Source organism: Narcine bancroftii, chromosome 5 (assembly GCF_036971445.1).
Source record: "Narcine bancroftii isolate sNarBan1 chromosome 5, sNarBan1.hap1, whole genome shotgun sequence".
NCBI classification, from domain to species: domain Eukaryota; kingdom Metazoa; phylum Chordata; class Chondrichthyes; order Torpediniformes; family Narcinidae; genus Narcine; species Narcine bancroftii.
This window is the reverse complement of record NC_091473.1, coordinates 18129329-18146494: the sequence shown is the minus strand read 5'-3', so window position 1 is coordinate 18146494 and position 17166 is coordinate 18129329. Positions and strand designations below refer to the sequence as shown.

General features: G+C 39.0%; 1 protein-coding gene across 7 annotated transcripts in view; it reads right to left on the bottom strand.

Moving 5' to 3' along the window:
• Positions 1–17166, bottom strand: part of itpr1b (inositol 1,4,5-trisphosphate receptor, type 1b) — a 571367-nt gene that overhangs the window by 108780 nt on the left and 445421 nt on the right. For all 7 annotated transcript variants that reach the window (XM_069936913.1, XM_069936916.1, XM_069936915.1 and 4 more), the window contains 5 exons: positions 16086–16281; positions 5996–6094; positions 5719–5852; positions 3993–4158; positions 1959–2119 (listed from right to left, as the gene is read on the bottom strand). In XM_069936913.1, coding sequence (XP_069793014.1) covers positions 1959–2119; positions 3993–4158; positions 5719–5852; positions 5996–6094; positions 16086–16281 — 756 coding nt within the window. The remainder of the gene's footprint in view (positions 1–1958; positions 2120–3992; positions 4159–5718; positions 5853–5995; positions 6095–16085; positions 16282–17166) is intronic.

The following is a 17166-nucleotide window of genomic DNA, read 5'->3' as shown; positions in this document are numbered from 1 at the left end:
TCTGGAGCAATATCAAGACCTGATGCATCTAACCTTTCTCAATAACATCCAGAATCCACTCTGGAGCACTTTGGAAAACACCAAGGACTCAGCTATTCCTAACTGCAAGCAGTCTCTGCCGCATTTTTTTTCTGGAGGTCCATGGAAAAAAAATAACCTTAATGCAACAACAGTAAGGCTTATAAACTAGCTTGCACTGCTTTGACTTGAGATCTCTAGGATGTTCAATCCCAGTTCAGAATTTGCTTATTTTTCAACAGACTCAATTTATCTACAAAAACAAAGTCCAAAGTGGTGAAAATATAACATTCACAAGGATAAGGCAAAATAAACCATTCACAACTAAACAGCACATGCAATAAAGTGACAAGAGGCATCTCAGCTGATAAACACCAAACCCCTGATTGTTTTATGTCACTAGAGATTCTAACATCTGAAGTAACTTCATCACCTGCAAGTCTTTTGAATTCAAGCATCTTGGCACACTTAACTTTAAATCATTTTTTCCTCTGTACATCATATTTTTAACAGATAGATATGTCAAAGGGAAATAAAATTCTAAGCACTTTTTTTTTCCTGAATGGAATAAGAAGCAAGACTGTTATTCAAACAATTCTTTGAAGATAAACATTATTTTATTCGCAAAATATTTCGTTAAACCCTTGAATTTCATGGTTTGATCACTGGCTATAACCTTGACCAAGCTTTCCTTGGTGCAGACAGATTCATGGTTTCAGCCACTTTACTCAGATTCAGCAATAGAAGCTAAATGAATCAGATGCTGGAAGTGGGCAGGGGATCACATGCTCTCTTGCACACTCAAGCAATCTTTCAATGCAGACCAGTCAAGCATCTATTTGGAAAATGCAAATTTTTGTTTTGGTAGGATTCATCTCTTACCAGATACCCAAAACGTTGACAGCTTCATATCTTTTTTTTTTTTTTAATTTTTTATTTTTCACACCATAAATCACAATAGCCATGATATACACTTTTTCTTTTCCACACCTTTACAGTGACTTTTTCTCCCTCCCCCCTCCCTCCTCCCAAGCCACCCCCCCACCCCCCCCCTCTCATCCATTTTAGGTATACAATCTAGGTTGCATTAATTCAGTTAGACAATGTTGTCATTCAACAAAAATACACCAGAAATTCTACTGAGTCCATTCTTTTCTTTTCTTCTCCTTCCATCAACTTAGGTAATGTTTGTTCCCGGTAGGTTTTCGCTATTGTATTTAATGTAGGGCTCCCATACTTGTTCGAATATTTCAATATTATTTCTTAAACTATATGTTATTTTTTCTAATGGAATACATTTATTCATTTCTATATACCATTGTTGTATTTTCAAATTATCTTCCAATTTCCAGGTTGACATAATACATTTTTTTGCTACGGCTAGGGCTATCTTGACAAATCTTTTTTGTGCATCTTCCAAGTCAATTCCAAATTCTTTATTTTTTATGTTACTTAGGAGAAAGATCTCTGGATTCTTTGGTATATTGTTTTCTGTTATTTTATTTAATATCTGATTGAGATCATCCCAAAATTTTTCTACTCTCCCACATGTCCAGATTGCATGAATTGTTGTTCCCCTTTCTTTTTTACATCGAAAACATCTATCAGATACTGTTGGGTCCCATTTATTTAACTTTTGCGGTGTAATGTATAGTCTGTGTAACCAATTATATTGTATCATACGCAGCCTCGTATTTATTGTATTTCTCATCGATCCAGAGCATAACTTCTCCCATGTTTCCTTTTTTATCTTTATATTTAAATCTTGTTCCCATTTTTGTTTAGTTTTACCATTTGTTTCCTCATTTTCCTTTTCTTGCAGTTTAATATACATATTTTTTATAAATCTTTTGATTAACAGCTTCATATCTTAATGCATTATCTACTTGAGAAGTCAGAATGAATGAAATTCAACTCTGCCATGCAGAGCTGTTACTGACCTTGATCATCTCTGCTACATAGCTCTCTGGTCCAGTATATTCTGTGGAGTCCTTGACTTTCACCAAAACAATAAAGCACAGGTAATGCCACATGTTGTGCTCTTCCTTGATATGCTCTTCAAATGTTACTGTTTTGTTGTCAAATTTATCCCTTTCCAAACCTGGAGAAGTAAAAACTAATCAACAAATCTGAGACCAAACACGTGTGCAGGCAGGATAAATAGCAGCAGACCATCACCATTCATGTAGCAAGTTGACAAATGGTAGGTGAATTCATTTCCTTAAGTCTATTCATTTGTAAGCTTTGGAGATTTTTACAAACAGGTAATGCAAAATTACATGAAATATTTTATATCATTTGGAAATCAAGTTCATATAATTCAAAAAGATAGATGCCTCATTTCACACAGCCTTCGACAACTGTCTTTTTGCTCAGAATATTTGATATTGCGACATCTGCTCTGGCTGCACAGCAGCATGTTTCAGTAATGCCTAAAAGCTAAATGTATTGCACACAACAAGCTTTTTGGTACAAGTAGATTATTCTCAGCTTCCAGCAAATGCACTTGGTGGACTCGCAGTTTATTTCCAATTTCCAACCTATGAATCTCTTCCCCTCGACTCGAGAAAAGTACAAGTGATGACTATTCATCCTGTTGCGCCTGCCCCACCATTGAAATCACTCATTGGCCAATCATCAATTTCCATCATTTTCTTCTTCTTCCACTGACTGCTGCTTGATCCACCGAGTTCCTCCAGCAGATTGTTTGTTGTGCTGGATTCCAGCAGATTGTTTGTTGTGCTGGATTCCAGCAGATTGTTTGTTGTGCTGGATTCCAGCAGATTGTTTGTTGTGCTGGATTCCAGCAGATTGTTTGTTGTGCTGGATTCCAGCATCGGCAGTCTTTCATATGTCCAACATATTCCCACTCTCTCCTCATACCCTGTTATACCTTTTCTATCCAAATATTTACCTGTTACCAGCTGTAATCTAATCAGAGACTGGGCCTCCAATCAGGGAAATGTCCATTATCACTGAATGCAGCCATTTCCCCTCATCTCATTTTGAAAATATCTTGCCCTGAAACCTAAGATTGGGAGCCTTCATTTTAAACCCCAAGCATGCAGAAACATTCTCCACACATCTAATCTGCCTAGATCTCGCCACATTTTATGTTTCAATTTAATGCCCCATCTCATTCTTATAAGTTGAAGTGGCATGGTTAGTGCAACATTATAACAGTGCGAGTGACCTGGGTTCAGATACTGCACTTCTTTGTAAGAAATTTGTACATACTCCCCATATCCTTTTGGGTTTCCTCTAGGTGTTCTGGTTTCCTCCTATGTTGCAAAGACGCGCGGGTTTGGAGGTTAACTGGTGACATGAGTATAATTTGGGCAACACGAGTTCGTGGGTTGGAAAGGCCTGTTACTGTGCTAAATTTCTTAAAAAAAATAAAGACAAAACTCATTGACCTGATCTCTTCATTAATTGAAGGAGGCAAAAAAAAGTTAAACAATAAAGGAGTGCCAAGTGGGTGATGTGGCGCTTAACATATTTTACTTGCATTTTCTTATGCATTAGTTGGGTATGGTTGCCTCACTTGGAGCTCCCTTGCTAGGCAAATGGAATTTCTTAAGGTGACATATTTTCTAGTAAGGTGATCTAGTTACCTTTCCCTCATTGACAAAATTCACCAGAAGTATTGCTTAAGTAGAGCTCAAAGAATTATTGAGGACCCTTTCCAACTAGTACATAGTATATTTGACCCACAACCATCAGGAAGGAGGTACAGGAGCATCAAAATCAGGAAATAGCTTCTTCCTGCAGGCTGTGAGATTGATGAACAGTGAATTATTCCAAAATATTTACACCTTTATTTTACATTACATCTTCACTTATCATGTGCTGTGTATTGTATGTGTGTGCACTGTGGTCCTGAGAAATGCTATTTTGTCTGATCATATTTATATTTATCTATATCACACAAAGTCAGATGATAATAAACCTGGACTTGAACTTTATGCACGTACCACATATGAAGCAGGTAGTTTTCAGGACTTCTTCCTTCTTCTGTTTCTCGCTCCTCAAGTCAGCAAAAGTGTCGATGATGACACCAAAGATCAGGTTGAGAACAATAATTATGACCATGAAGAAGAAGAGGAGATCATAGACCACACGTGCAGCAAACAGTGGCTCCTGCAAAAAGTGACAGTCAACTCACAAGGGTAGACTTTTCCCAGACAAGCTCGTCAAAACACAAGCAGCCAAGAAATGGATTTGGAAGCAACTCATTCAGCCCCAACATGCCCTCTTATTTTCTGAATGTGCTCAGCATCTGTGGCTCCAGAGCCCTCTTCCAAAGTGCCACAATCCTCAGAGAAAACGTTTCTCCTCATCTTTGTCTGAAATGGAAGGTCCATTATTTCTAAACTGTGCCCCATTACTTCAAATACCCCAACATGGAGAAACATCTTGAAGCAGCCAATGTGTTAATCCCTTTCAGAATCTTGCCTGTAAACTCTAATGGGTATCGTGGAGGCAGCCTATACCCACACCTCCTCTGCTTTTTATTTTCCCTTCAGATCCACCCAGGCTCTCTCGTCTCCCCTTTTTCAATACCATATACTTCCCATTCCCCATTCCCCCCCCCCCCCTCACCTTGTCACATTTTGTTCTCTTCACCCTCATTTCATCTGCCAATTGCCTACACACAGTCTACTGGGTATCCACCTCATCTCCCCGCTAGGTTCCCTGCCAATCATCTCATCTTGATCTGCTTTCATCCATCACCTTCCTCACTCCTCCGATTCCAGCATCTGCAACCCCTAGTAAGCGAACATGATTTTCCAGTCTCTACCTCTATTTTCCCCTCCCACAACCTGATACCATCTGCTCATTTTTTAAAAAAACCAAAAATAGACTTTATTCACAATAAATTATTTACAAACTGTAAACCATTCAAAGTTCTTCCCACCCCTAATTTCGTACCCATACATTTCTATCACATGTGTGTTTTCTGCACAAAGAATGAAGGTTCCTTTACACCACAAAATTTTGTGGTCTCACTCCTTTTAAGTTACAAGTTGATACCTTCACATATTTTCACACTATACTCTCCTTACTTCTTGTTCACTCAGTTAAGTGATCTATATCTCTTCTCGCATTCTTCACATCCTCCTTGCAGCTTGCTGACCCACCCATTATTTCACAGGTCTAGCTGTAATTCACAGGCAACTTGAGACTAAAAGTGGGCCTCCAATCACACAAATTTCTCATATCCATAAATGATTTATATTGGCTTAATTTGCTCTAAGCCATTGAAAACACTCAGATGATGTGCGAATTATACACTCTGACACCATGTCAGAAAACCTGTGCAGCCAAATTTGTGAAAGTAGCCTGTATTCTTTCTGATTGCAGATTCATACAGATCATTTAACTGGCAGTTCACCTTATTAATTATTCACACAAAAATATCCACAACATTGAAATACTGCAATCTGATTTTCTACAAAGGGTTAATGACTGAAGGTCAATTGGATGCCCTTTAACAATATTATATGTTATTAATTCATTAACAGATTGCTTGTTTGGAGAGGGTGAGAATTCTACACAAAACATCCAATGGAAGGACCCTTCAATTATACTGGTAACTGGATGATTTAAATATCAAAATAACATGTACTATTAGTGCCTGAATAGCTGAATGGCATCAGTGTCCAATGATTATTGCTTTACAAAGCTGCTGCTTCATACCTCTTTGGAAGGTTTCCTGAGCACATCTCCCACACCTCCTCCACTTCGCAGTCCGTGGCTAAGTACAGTGATGATACACATAAACAAAGTTTCACAGGTGTGCTCTGAATCCTCTTCATTCTCAGAGAGTAACTCTGATGGAGAACAATTACATCGGGATTGAGACCATTTAAAATCAATAGCCACACCAGCAAACAGCTTTGCATTTACACTCTGACGCAGCAAGTTGCTTCATGCTGCTTACCAAATAGAGCAGCTGAAACTGAAGTCACCTTACCATTATTCTCCATGGAGTAAACCATTGAACAGTTCTCTCCATTGCTCAGGCGACAGACATCAGCAGTGAGGAATTCATCTGCCATCGACGCTGCATCTTCTAAACAAAAATAACAAATGGGAAATAGACATCAGAATTAACACTAATCGAAGAGATGTTTTTCCAATGTGTGAAGAGGTTGGCATACATCATAAAACAATGACATTTGAAAAGTAACTAGACTCTTTCAAACTGCCATAATAAAATGGGGTTAGCCAAGCAATTTGCCCGGTTAGTGCCCCAGTTACGCGGCAGTTAGAAAGGGTCTGACCCGGTCAACCCCATCAGAGGTAGTCAGGGAACCCAGTTAAACTTACTTAGGACACGTCCACAGACGATTTGAAAATGAAAATGGCCGGCCCGTGTATTCCGCTTTGGTGCATGTGTCACTGGGCAGCCAGCATCCGAACATCCAGCAATACTTCCAGTGAGTACGTGATGCATCATTGCAGGGGCGGGATCCTCCTTAAATCGCCGAATTTGCGATTTAATGGGTAGATCTCTCTGGAATTTAAAAGGTGCTTTAGCACCTTTTCCCCAGTAATAGCACATGGGTCCCAGGAGGACTACCGAGGTGCTGCAGTTTAAAAGGGGCTACTGAAGAGAGGAAAATAACCAGTTTCATAAGACCACACAAATCACATTCAGTCATTTCACGCCAATTCCATGCTTAAACAAACACAAGTAAGGCTAACTACTTTGAATAAAAGTTTAAAAGAAAATGACAAGCTATATGGGATAAAACACTTCCATATCCATTAATGGTCATTATTGAAAATCATTGGGTAACTTGTTTTAACTTTTAAGGAATAATCAAAACAGAACATTCATTGTTCTGAGGGTATCTAGGAATAACAATGCATCATTCCCTGAAGGTAAAATCTCATGTGGATAGGGTGGTGAAGAAGGCTTTTAGTATGTTGGCCTTTATAAATCAATGCATAGAATACAGGAGTTGGGAAGTGATGTGGAGACTGTTCAAGGCATTGGTGAGGCCAAATTTAGAATACTGTATGCAATTCTAGTCACCAAATTATAGGAAGGATATCAACAAGGAAGAGAGAATGTAGGGAAGATTTACGAAAATGCTACCTGGGTTTAAGCATCTAGATTACAAAGAAAGATGGAGCAAATTAGGTCTTTATTCTTTGGAGTGTGGAAGGATGAGAGGGGATTTGATAGAGGTATTTAAGATTATGAGAGGGATAGATAGAGTTTTTCCATTAAGAGTACGAGAGACAAGAGATCACGAGTTAAGAGTTAATGGGCAAAAGTTTAGAAGTAACATAAGGGGGAACTTCTTCACTCAGAGAGTGGTGGCTGTGTGGAATGAGCTTCCGGGAGATGTAGTGGCGGCAGGGTCCATTTTGTCATTTAAGGAAAAATTGGATAGGCATATGGATGAGAGGGGAATGGAGGGTTATGGGCAGGGTGCAGGTAGGTGGGACTAGAGGAGAGTACTTAGTTCGGTGCAGACTAGAAGGGCCAAAATGGCCTGTTTCCGTGCTGTAATTGTTATTTGGTTATAACATGCCAATTTCTTAACTGATACAATTCAATTCAGTGCTCCCAGCAGTAATTCCCATAAAATGTTTTGTTCTTTCTTCACAACAGAATCCTGAAAATAGGGAGACTAATATTTAATTTTACTAAGATCATTGTGAAACTTAGGTGGTTTACCCACTTATGGCTGTAAGAAAGGTTGCTACACATTGATTAAAAGATGTGGAGGAGTAAAACGAGAAAGTTTGCTGACACCATGGTTGAACTAAAAACACAATGCTGGAAAAACTCAGTAGGTGAAACAATATTGTACATAGCAAAGATAAAGATACATATTTTCTGAGGGTTGGGGTGGGAAGAAATAGGGAGGTCAGGGGGGAGATTTTCTGAGGGTTAGAGGAGGTGGGAAGAAATGGGGCCTCAGAGGAGTCTTATACCTTGATGAAGGGCTCAAGTCCAAAACATTGGTTAGGTATCTTTATCTTTGCTATATAAAGGACAGTTTGACCTGCTGAGTTTCTCCAGCATTGCATTTTTAAACTGAAGGAGATACCTGCTACACTCAACTGGATTTCCCCTAAAAATTTCAGAATGAACTGCCAAATCATCAGTGAGATTACTGAAAAGGAGATTACACTGATCATTTTACCTGACATTCATGCTCCTAGCATTTATTAATGAATTGGAGTTCATCTACAAACTCCTGCAAAAAAAGTCATGAGAAATCAGGAGTTGCTGCTGCCTGGTGAAATGCATTCAGAATCCTTTTGAGGAAACACAGCAAGGGTATTTTTTTTTAAATCTTTTTCCTGGTTTAATTTTGTTCCTGTTTCCACTCTGTGGACAGACCTTCGGCTGCACTGACATCTTCTCTTGATACCGAATGTCTGTCATGTAAGAGAAATTGGAGGAAACAGAAGACTGCATTTCTTACCTGCGTTTTATTTGCAACCTCTAGTTCGCTGTTTGGTTGCTGAAGTGCTCAGTTATTTTACCCTTCCTTGGTACAGAGGCATGGGAACAGACACTGGAGTAACTCTCTGATAATCCCAACACTCTTCGGACTTTGGAAGTGCCGGACTAGCATATTCCCTGGATTATTGGATGCCATTCCTATTAGATAGCCCAACGCACTCGTGATTCACTTTTTTTTTCCAACCAGATGCTACATTTTTTAAAAATGCATCGAGTTCAGAGGTAGCATGGAAACAGAACCTGAGGGGGCCAGATGCCAAACCAGCTTCTGATCAATCAGACACTGGATTATTGGCATTTTACTGTCCTCCTTTCAATCCAAAACTGTAGTTCAATGATTTAGTGTGAATCCTATTGAATGCAAATAATAATTACCACCTTTAATCTGCTGTCTGGGCTGCAGCTTTGATAGAAAGATGCAAGCAGAGTCTGTGTATCCCTTCAAATAAAGATGGTACATCTTATTCTCAAATCCTTGCGTCTCCTGCAAATGACTTTTGCGGAATATCAGCAATTGACAGGGAACACATTCTACAAATTGAAGCAGGTTAATCTGTACCTTAACGAAATGGGGGCACTGCTTGTCACATGACAGCTGTCACAACACCAAAATCAACAGTAATGTTTCCTCCCAAGCCAATATACATCCTTGGACAGGAATGAGCACTTTTGTACTCAAGAGCTTTAGCTTACAGCCCCACTCAAGGTGAGAGTAAATATCAAAGACCTAATATGGTTCAGAGAACAATACAAATGCCTCATTGTGCCATTCAATAAGATTGTGGCTATTCAGTTTGTAAAATCAAATCTGTACTTTCAGCCCTTCCGCAGAAAAGGTCTGCCCATCGACCTCCTCCTTAAAAATCAGACACTATTGAACTACCCTTTGGTGCAAAGAGTTACCATAGACTCAAAATCCTCAGGAAAAAATATGGTTCATTTATGTCTTAAAATAAGTGATCTCTTATTTGCAAGCACTGACAGTTCTCGATACTCTTGGAGGAAACATCCATTTCACTTCACACCTTCAGGATCTTTGAAGCTTCCACCAAGTTGCTTTTTCATGTAGTGAAAGTCGACCCATCTATTTTTGTGTCAGACAATATTTTGTCGTCATTTTAGTTTAGTTCAAGAACTATTGACTTATGTTACATGACAGCTCATGAGATTCACACTTAAATTCAGAATCAAAATCAGAATTTATTGTCATGAACATGTCACGGAATTCATTGTTTTGTGGCAGCATCACAGTGTAAACAGTATAAACCACTTTAGAAAATAAAAAATAATGCAAGAAAAAGTCAAATTAAGGCAGTGTCTTTGGTTCATTGTTCATTCAGGAATCTGATGGCAGAAGTTGTCCTTGTGCCGCTGAGTTCTTGTCTTCAGGCTGCCGTACCTTTTTCCTCATGGTAGCAGACTGAAGGGAGCAAGGTCTGGGTGGTGGGGGCCCTTGTGGATAGAGGTACTTTCTTATAGATGTCCTCAACAGAGTGAAGACTGGTGCCCGTGATATCGCAGGCTGTTTTCTCTTGTCCTGAGCGTAGGCATCTCCGTACCAGTGCAAGATTGTTGGTGTGACACTACTTCACTAGCTGATCTATCTCTCTACTGTACACTTCCTTGTTGTTGTTTGAGATTCTGCTGACAACCGTGGTGTCATTGACAAATTTGTAGATAGCATTGGAATTGTGCCTGGCCACACAGTCATGGGTGTATAGTGAGTAGAGCAGTGGGCTAAGCACATATCTTTGAGGTGCACCTGTGTTGATTTTCAGTAAGAAAGAGATGTTGTTTCCAATTAGTACTGACTGTGTTCTTCCGATGAGAAAAATCAAGGATCCAGTTGCAGAGGGGGGTGCAGATGCCCAGGGTTTGGAGCTTGTTGACCAGCACTGAGGGGATAATGATGTTGAAGGCAGAGCTGTAGTCGACGAGGAGGAGCCGTATGTATGAGTTGGTGTTTTCTAGGTGATCCAGAGCTGAGTGGAGAGCCAGCGATATTGTATCTGCTGTGGAGCGATTGTAACGATAGGCGAATTACAGTGGGTCCAGTCCTTTGCTTAGTGTTAATTCTGACCATGACCAGCCTCTCTCTCAAAGTATTTCGTCACAGAAGATGCTGGGCGAAATTTGTTGAGGCAGTTCGCTCTGCTCTTCTTGGGCATTAGGACAATTGATGCCCTTTTGAAGCAGGTGGGAACCTCTATCTGGAGCAGCGAGAGATTAAAAATATCCATGAACACTCCAGCTAATTAGTTGGCACAGATTTTCAGTACCTTGCCAGGCAGGCAGTCAGGGCCTGATGCCTTGCCAAGATTCATCCTTTCACATGATATTTTGACATCAACCTTGGATACAGATATCACAGGGCCCTCAGCTTTTACAGGGATTCTTGTAGGCACCGTTGGGTTTCCCTTCTCAAAGTGGGCATCAAAGGTGTTCAGCTCATTGGTGTTCGCCCTCCCTTTGTAGGATGTAATGGCCTGCACTCCTGCCATAACTGCTGTTTATCTGTCTCTAGCCTGAAGACCAAGGGATAGTCTTGTTGGTCTCAACTCAGTAACATTGAATTGAAAGAGATGCTTCAATCGGTTTTGTGTCACTCTAGTTTGTCCTGATGAAGGAGAGAAGCAAATGCCTATTTGCCCTAGAGACCCAAGATATCTATATGGCAGAATGTGTCTGTTCCTGAATCGCCTTTACAAAGACTGGGAATTACAGAGGAAATTTGTTACAGAAAGGATCATTAGATGGGATGTGGGCTGTGGTAGAAGGAGGCTGACCAAGGGGCAATGGCGTAAAAGAAAGGAAATGGGGAGTGTAATAGGAAGTGTCTAAATGAGGAAAGGTGGACACCTCAGGCTTGGGCACGTTGATATCAAAGAGTGTTTAACATCATTAAAGCAGCAGCTCCAGTGCTCCTCTACTTTAATCTTTAAAACAACTTCAAATCCAAAAGTTTTCTACACCACCAATAGGAAGTAATTCTAATGAGGCTCACTACAGGAGAATTTTCTCCAAACCAAGTGTGGATTAATCTAATAAACAAATTTGCACAGGACATGAGATTATGACCTGCTGAAGATGAAGCTGCACATTAGCAGGAGGGATGGCTTTCAGGCACCAGCACTGGGATCATGACACTTCACAGGAAGCTGTTCACTGACTTTGCCAGATATCCTTCATGTCTGCAATTCACTCAGCAAACTTCAAACTTCTAAATTATTAGTTATATTTCTGAATGGCATATCTCCAGATAAGAGATTGAAATATCTACATAGGTATGGTAGAAAGTGTGCTGACTGGCTGTGTCACAGCCTGGTATGGGGGCACCAAAACTCCTGAGCATAAAGCCCTGCAAAAGAACACATGCAGGGAATGCTGCTGTTGGAGAGCAGCAGCAATCATCAAGGACCCACACTCTGTTCTCGCTGCTGCCATCAGGGAAGAGGTACAGGTGCCACAAGGCTTGCACCACCAGGTTCAAGAACAGCTGCTCCCCCTCCCCCTTCCTCAACAACAAACTCAAAAATTTAAGGACTCATTACTTTTGCACTTTATTGATATTTTTCTCTCTCTGTATTTCTCAGTTGGTTTACATGTGAATATTGTGCAGTTATTTTTTTCGCACTACCAACAAATCCTAATTCTGCCTCACCCACAGGAAAAAGAATCTCAGGGTTGTATGCAATGTCATGGATGTACTCTGACAATAAATCTGAAATGACATGAGTACTTTCAGAGTACCTCATTTTCTCATTGGAAACCTTTGTAAACTGTATCTCGACAATGCAAATGATCAACTGTCCAGATCAGACTAGCCACTGGGTACTGGAGCACTTCAAAATTGGCTCAGTGTTGATGTTACTGATCAAAATTCAAAATAAGTTGGGCTGTCAGGACTGAAGCTGGTGCAAGAAGTTCGCTCTATGCTGACATTTACCAGTTGAGCTCCAGCATCATGCAGAAAACATTGATTTCCTGGTTTGCAAATTAAACAGAAGCACCCACTTCTGATGTGGCTGAAGGAGGTGAGGACAGAGCACTTGTGGAACATTTGGATATTATATATCTTGGATTGATACCTTGTTGAATCAAACGTGACAAGAGAATTCAAAATAAAATAGTCAAAGCATTATACATTGATGAAAATTTTATCTCTTCCAATTTTCTGGCTGAAGTGAACAGTTCTTGGGGAACCCATGCACGTGAGCCCAGGATTTCCTAATTTAAGCAAGCTTAAATTAAATTAAATTTGTCATTTGATGGACTCCCAAAAGCTTGCATTTAATTCCCCAAAATACTAACCTTGCTTGTGGAGAAGAAATAACAAGAATTGAATAATATATTTGTTGGTACACTGTGAACCTAATCTTTTGACCTTTGAGAGTATATAATGTTACTTAAACTTCATTTTATCGTGGCTCATTCTCCATTCTTCATTAAACTTTTTAATTTTTTTTTAAATTTTTCACACTATGAACCATATTAACCAAAATACACACAAACATTTCCCTCTTGAATATACAGTGTCATTTTCTCCCCTTTTCCCCCCTCCCTTCCCTCCCTCCTTCACCCCCCCTCCCCACCCACTCAACGTTCAACCTATATGATACATTAAACCCATTAAACAATGTCATCACACAATGAAAATAAACAAGAAAATTGTGTCATCTACTTTTACACACTCAGTCAGTTCATTTCGTATTCTTCTCATTCTGTCATTTTAGGTGGTGGAGGTCTGCGGTAGGCCCTCTCTGTTATGTTCCATGTACGGTTCCCAAATTTGTTCGAATACTGTGATGTTATTTCTTAAATTATATGTTATTTTTTTCCAATGGAATACATTTATTCATTTCTATGTACCATTGCTGTACTCTCAGGCTCTCTTCTGATTTCCTTGGTTGACATTATACATTTTTTTGCTACAGCTAAGGCTATCATAATAAATCTTTTTTGGGTTTCATCCAAATCAAGGCCTAGTTCTTTACTTCTTTTTTTGGTATGTTGCTTTTTGTGATTTTATTTAATATCTGATTTAGATCTTCCGAAAACTTTTCCACTTTCTCACATGCCCAAATTGAATGTACTGTTGTTCCCATTTCCTTCTTGCAGCAAAAACATCTATCTGATACTGTTGGGCCCCATTTATTTAACTTTTGGGGCATGGTGTATAGCCTGTGTAACTAATTATATTGTATCACGCGTAACCTCGTGTTTATTATATTTCTCATAGTTCCGGAGCATAGCTTTTCCCATTTTTCATTTTTTTATCTTTATGTTTAGATCTTGTTCCCACTTTTGTTTGGGTTTACAGCTTATTTCCTGTTCTCTTTCTCTTGCAGTTTGATGTACATGTTTGTTAATTCTTCATTAACCTTGAGGGCAGATTTACTCCTGTGCTAGCTCACTTACTTGGCTCTTTGCTAAAGGGCATAACATTCATACACTGCTCTTTGGCTCTTCAAAACATTATACATATAACTCTCTACATTTGATGGCTTTTCTTCTTTAATCTACTACAACTTTAATTGGGCAATTATGCACAATACATTTTCTACTTTTAGCAAATACTAAAGTTCGCAATTATCTCCCTTAAAGATGTCCTTCAAAATGCACTCAATGCCATTGTGCTTCCATAATTATGTTCAGCCACATTGTGTAAACTCTGAAAACTTCAAGAGTGACCGCATTGCTGTCAGTTAGAAGTGAGACCTTTAATCTGCAATAATGTTTACAAGACAAATACAAGACTAAAAGGGTAATTACAGTTTATAGTTCTTTGTTTGCTTATAAGTTTTACAGTGGAATACAGTTTATTTTCCGCACTACCAATTTGTGGTAATTCTGCTGCGGCCCCAGGTAAAAGGAATCTCAGGATTGTATGTGATGTCATGTATGTACTCTGACAATAAATCTGAAAGCTTTATTGTGTGCACTATAGGGAACATCAAGATTGGGATTGAGTTTTATTGCAGTTATCTAATGCAATGGCTTCTTATATGTTTTAACCTTTGAATAAACTATTCAGTCAACTAGAGTCTGTACAAGAGATTTGAGTTTGAGCATAAATATGGCCATACCTACATGACTCAAAGTGATGCCATTTTCAAATTGTTGCATGGGGTAACATTTCTCATTGCAAATATTCTTGATTTCATCAGAACATCTATTCAGCTCCCATTAGGTTGACCCACATCAATTACATTTATCTAACTTTGATCCATTTCCCTTGCATAGTAAAAAATCTCTTTTCTCTACTGACCCATACATGAAAAAGTGGTTCAGATACAACTTAAAAATTTTCTTTATCCTTATAGGTTTAATTGGCAAAGGAAACAGCTTCACTGCTCACACTGTAAAATAACATTTTCAAGGTCTTGATTTGAGAAGTGCTCCTCCTTCTAAACTCAAAAGAGCAGTAATGCATGGTCATGCAATGTTTTATAACAGTAGTAGACCTGGAATGGATGATTCTAATGAATCGACATTGCTTCTACTCCAAGGCCAATAGTTCCTTCCAGGATTGTTGCACACATCTTGTCATAACACAAGAGATGCTGGTATTTCTCTCAAATTTTAAACTCATTTTTTATAAACATCAACTATGCATCAGGCCACTTGTGCCAATACACCAGTTTTGAGTTGTCTGTGTTGTTGAAGACCCTAATTCTTTTCCATATCCACTATTCCACATCTCTCATCATTAACAGATTGATAGTTCAATATTGCATGCATCCAAGGCTTTAGTTGCAAGTCATCCACAGAGCATTTGATTGGTCAGAGGTGAGAGGCCTTGGCTGTATTTATTGCCATCAATGCTTCTGTCTTTTTCTCTATGGTTTGGGATTAGTTGGTGAAGAAGATCATTGCAAATCTGCTGGAAGGGGCTGATTACCCTGGTCTTTGGGTGGAAGCGAAGAGGAGAAATGGACTGGTGATTTTTTAAAAGTTTGAATTGTAACATCTGCAAATTATCCCCACATACAGGTATTTAGTCTGCTGGGATGTTCAAGCTATATAAAGAAATTTCTTCTCAGTAATTTTTCCAAGGCTTTCTAATTGACATTATGCACATGTGGAATTTGTGTTTCAGTATTGGATGACCATGATGTAGCATTCTGTCACATTCAATCAACTCCAGTGTATTTTAATGTGATGTTATTGTATTAAAATTCAACATGGTGGATATTTAAGTCACTAAGAAAACCAAAATATCGTTGAGTACAAAAAGAAGCAATGATTAAAAAAAAAGTAAATGGGCAACAATCATTACAAGTTCTCTTTTAAGACAGAGGACATGTAAAACTTATGAAGCAAAGGTTGTACTTTTATAAATCTGCTGTGTAAATTTAGGAGGAATCCATTAATTTCCAAAGGCAATACAAGGAACTCATTTTGAGGCGTGGGATTAAGATATGGAATTGCTAAACTACAAAAATAGCTCAATTGACATTCCTCTCCTTCCCCACCAACCTCATCAATGGCAGCCTCTAAAAGCATTAACCCCTGTAAGAATCTGCCCCCACCCAAAGCAAAGTTCTTCCACTTGTCAATATGGTGATTGTACCTGTCCAGTAGGTTTTGTTTGGCACCTTGTCCACTGCTAGGATGAAGTCATCTTTGAAAAACAAGAAGCCCACAATAGAAAACAGGTAGACTAAGATGAGTGCCAGGACAGCAGTCAAGATGATGGAACGGCCATTCCGAGTGACGCTCTTAATGACATTCAGCAATGTCTCCTCTCTGTAAACCAGATCAAAAAGCTGAAAAATAAACAAATGTACCATCATTACTCTCCTCCAGCTGGCCCAAAAAGGATTAAACAAAAGATCTGTTGAGAGAGACCAATCTACTCCAGTTTAGAATTTGTGCCCCAATATTATTCTTCCCGTGGACATTAGCTTGCCAAAGGAGACAATGCACGCACAATATGCAAACTTTCGTTACACCCATATCATCCCTTTCCTTTGTCAAAGTAGCTTTAAATATTTGTTTATACTTTGTCCTTTCTTTTCTCAGAACTCATTCAGGTCCAATGTGTTGCTGCATGAGGCAATAAAAAGTGCAAATAACTTGGAAGCCTATAGAAAAATAAGGATAAAAACATGGAGACTTGAAGTGGAAGATAATTATGAGATCACCTACAGCTTCAACACAAACATAACTGACCCTGTTTCAAATCCATCTTTTTGCCCAGACCCCTGTTTCAGGATATCAACCTGCTTGTAAGCATTTTTGGTGATCTAGCTTCCAACGCATCCTGTGGTAGAGAATTCTATAGGATCACTACTCTCTAGATAAAGAACTTTCTCCTCATCTCAGTTCAACACCTTACAGAGACTGTGAACCCAAGGGAAAGATACTTTCTGCATTTAGTTCTTCAAGCCCCATCAGAATTTTGTACATGTCAAAGAGCTCTTCTCATATTCTTCTAAACCCAAGTGAAAGCAGGTCGTATTGACTCCATCTCTCCTTACAAGACAATAATCCTTTTTGACAAGAATTTTTTTTTTAGTGACATAAAAAAGTGATATGACATTTGACATATGACATTTCTTTCAAATAAGCTTGCATATATTGTATGAGCAAAATAACACTATTACACTATGCCCCACTCCAAGTGACAATATGCATTAAACCAACTACAT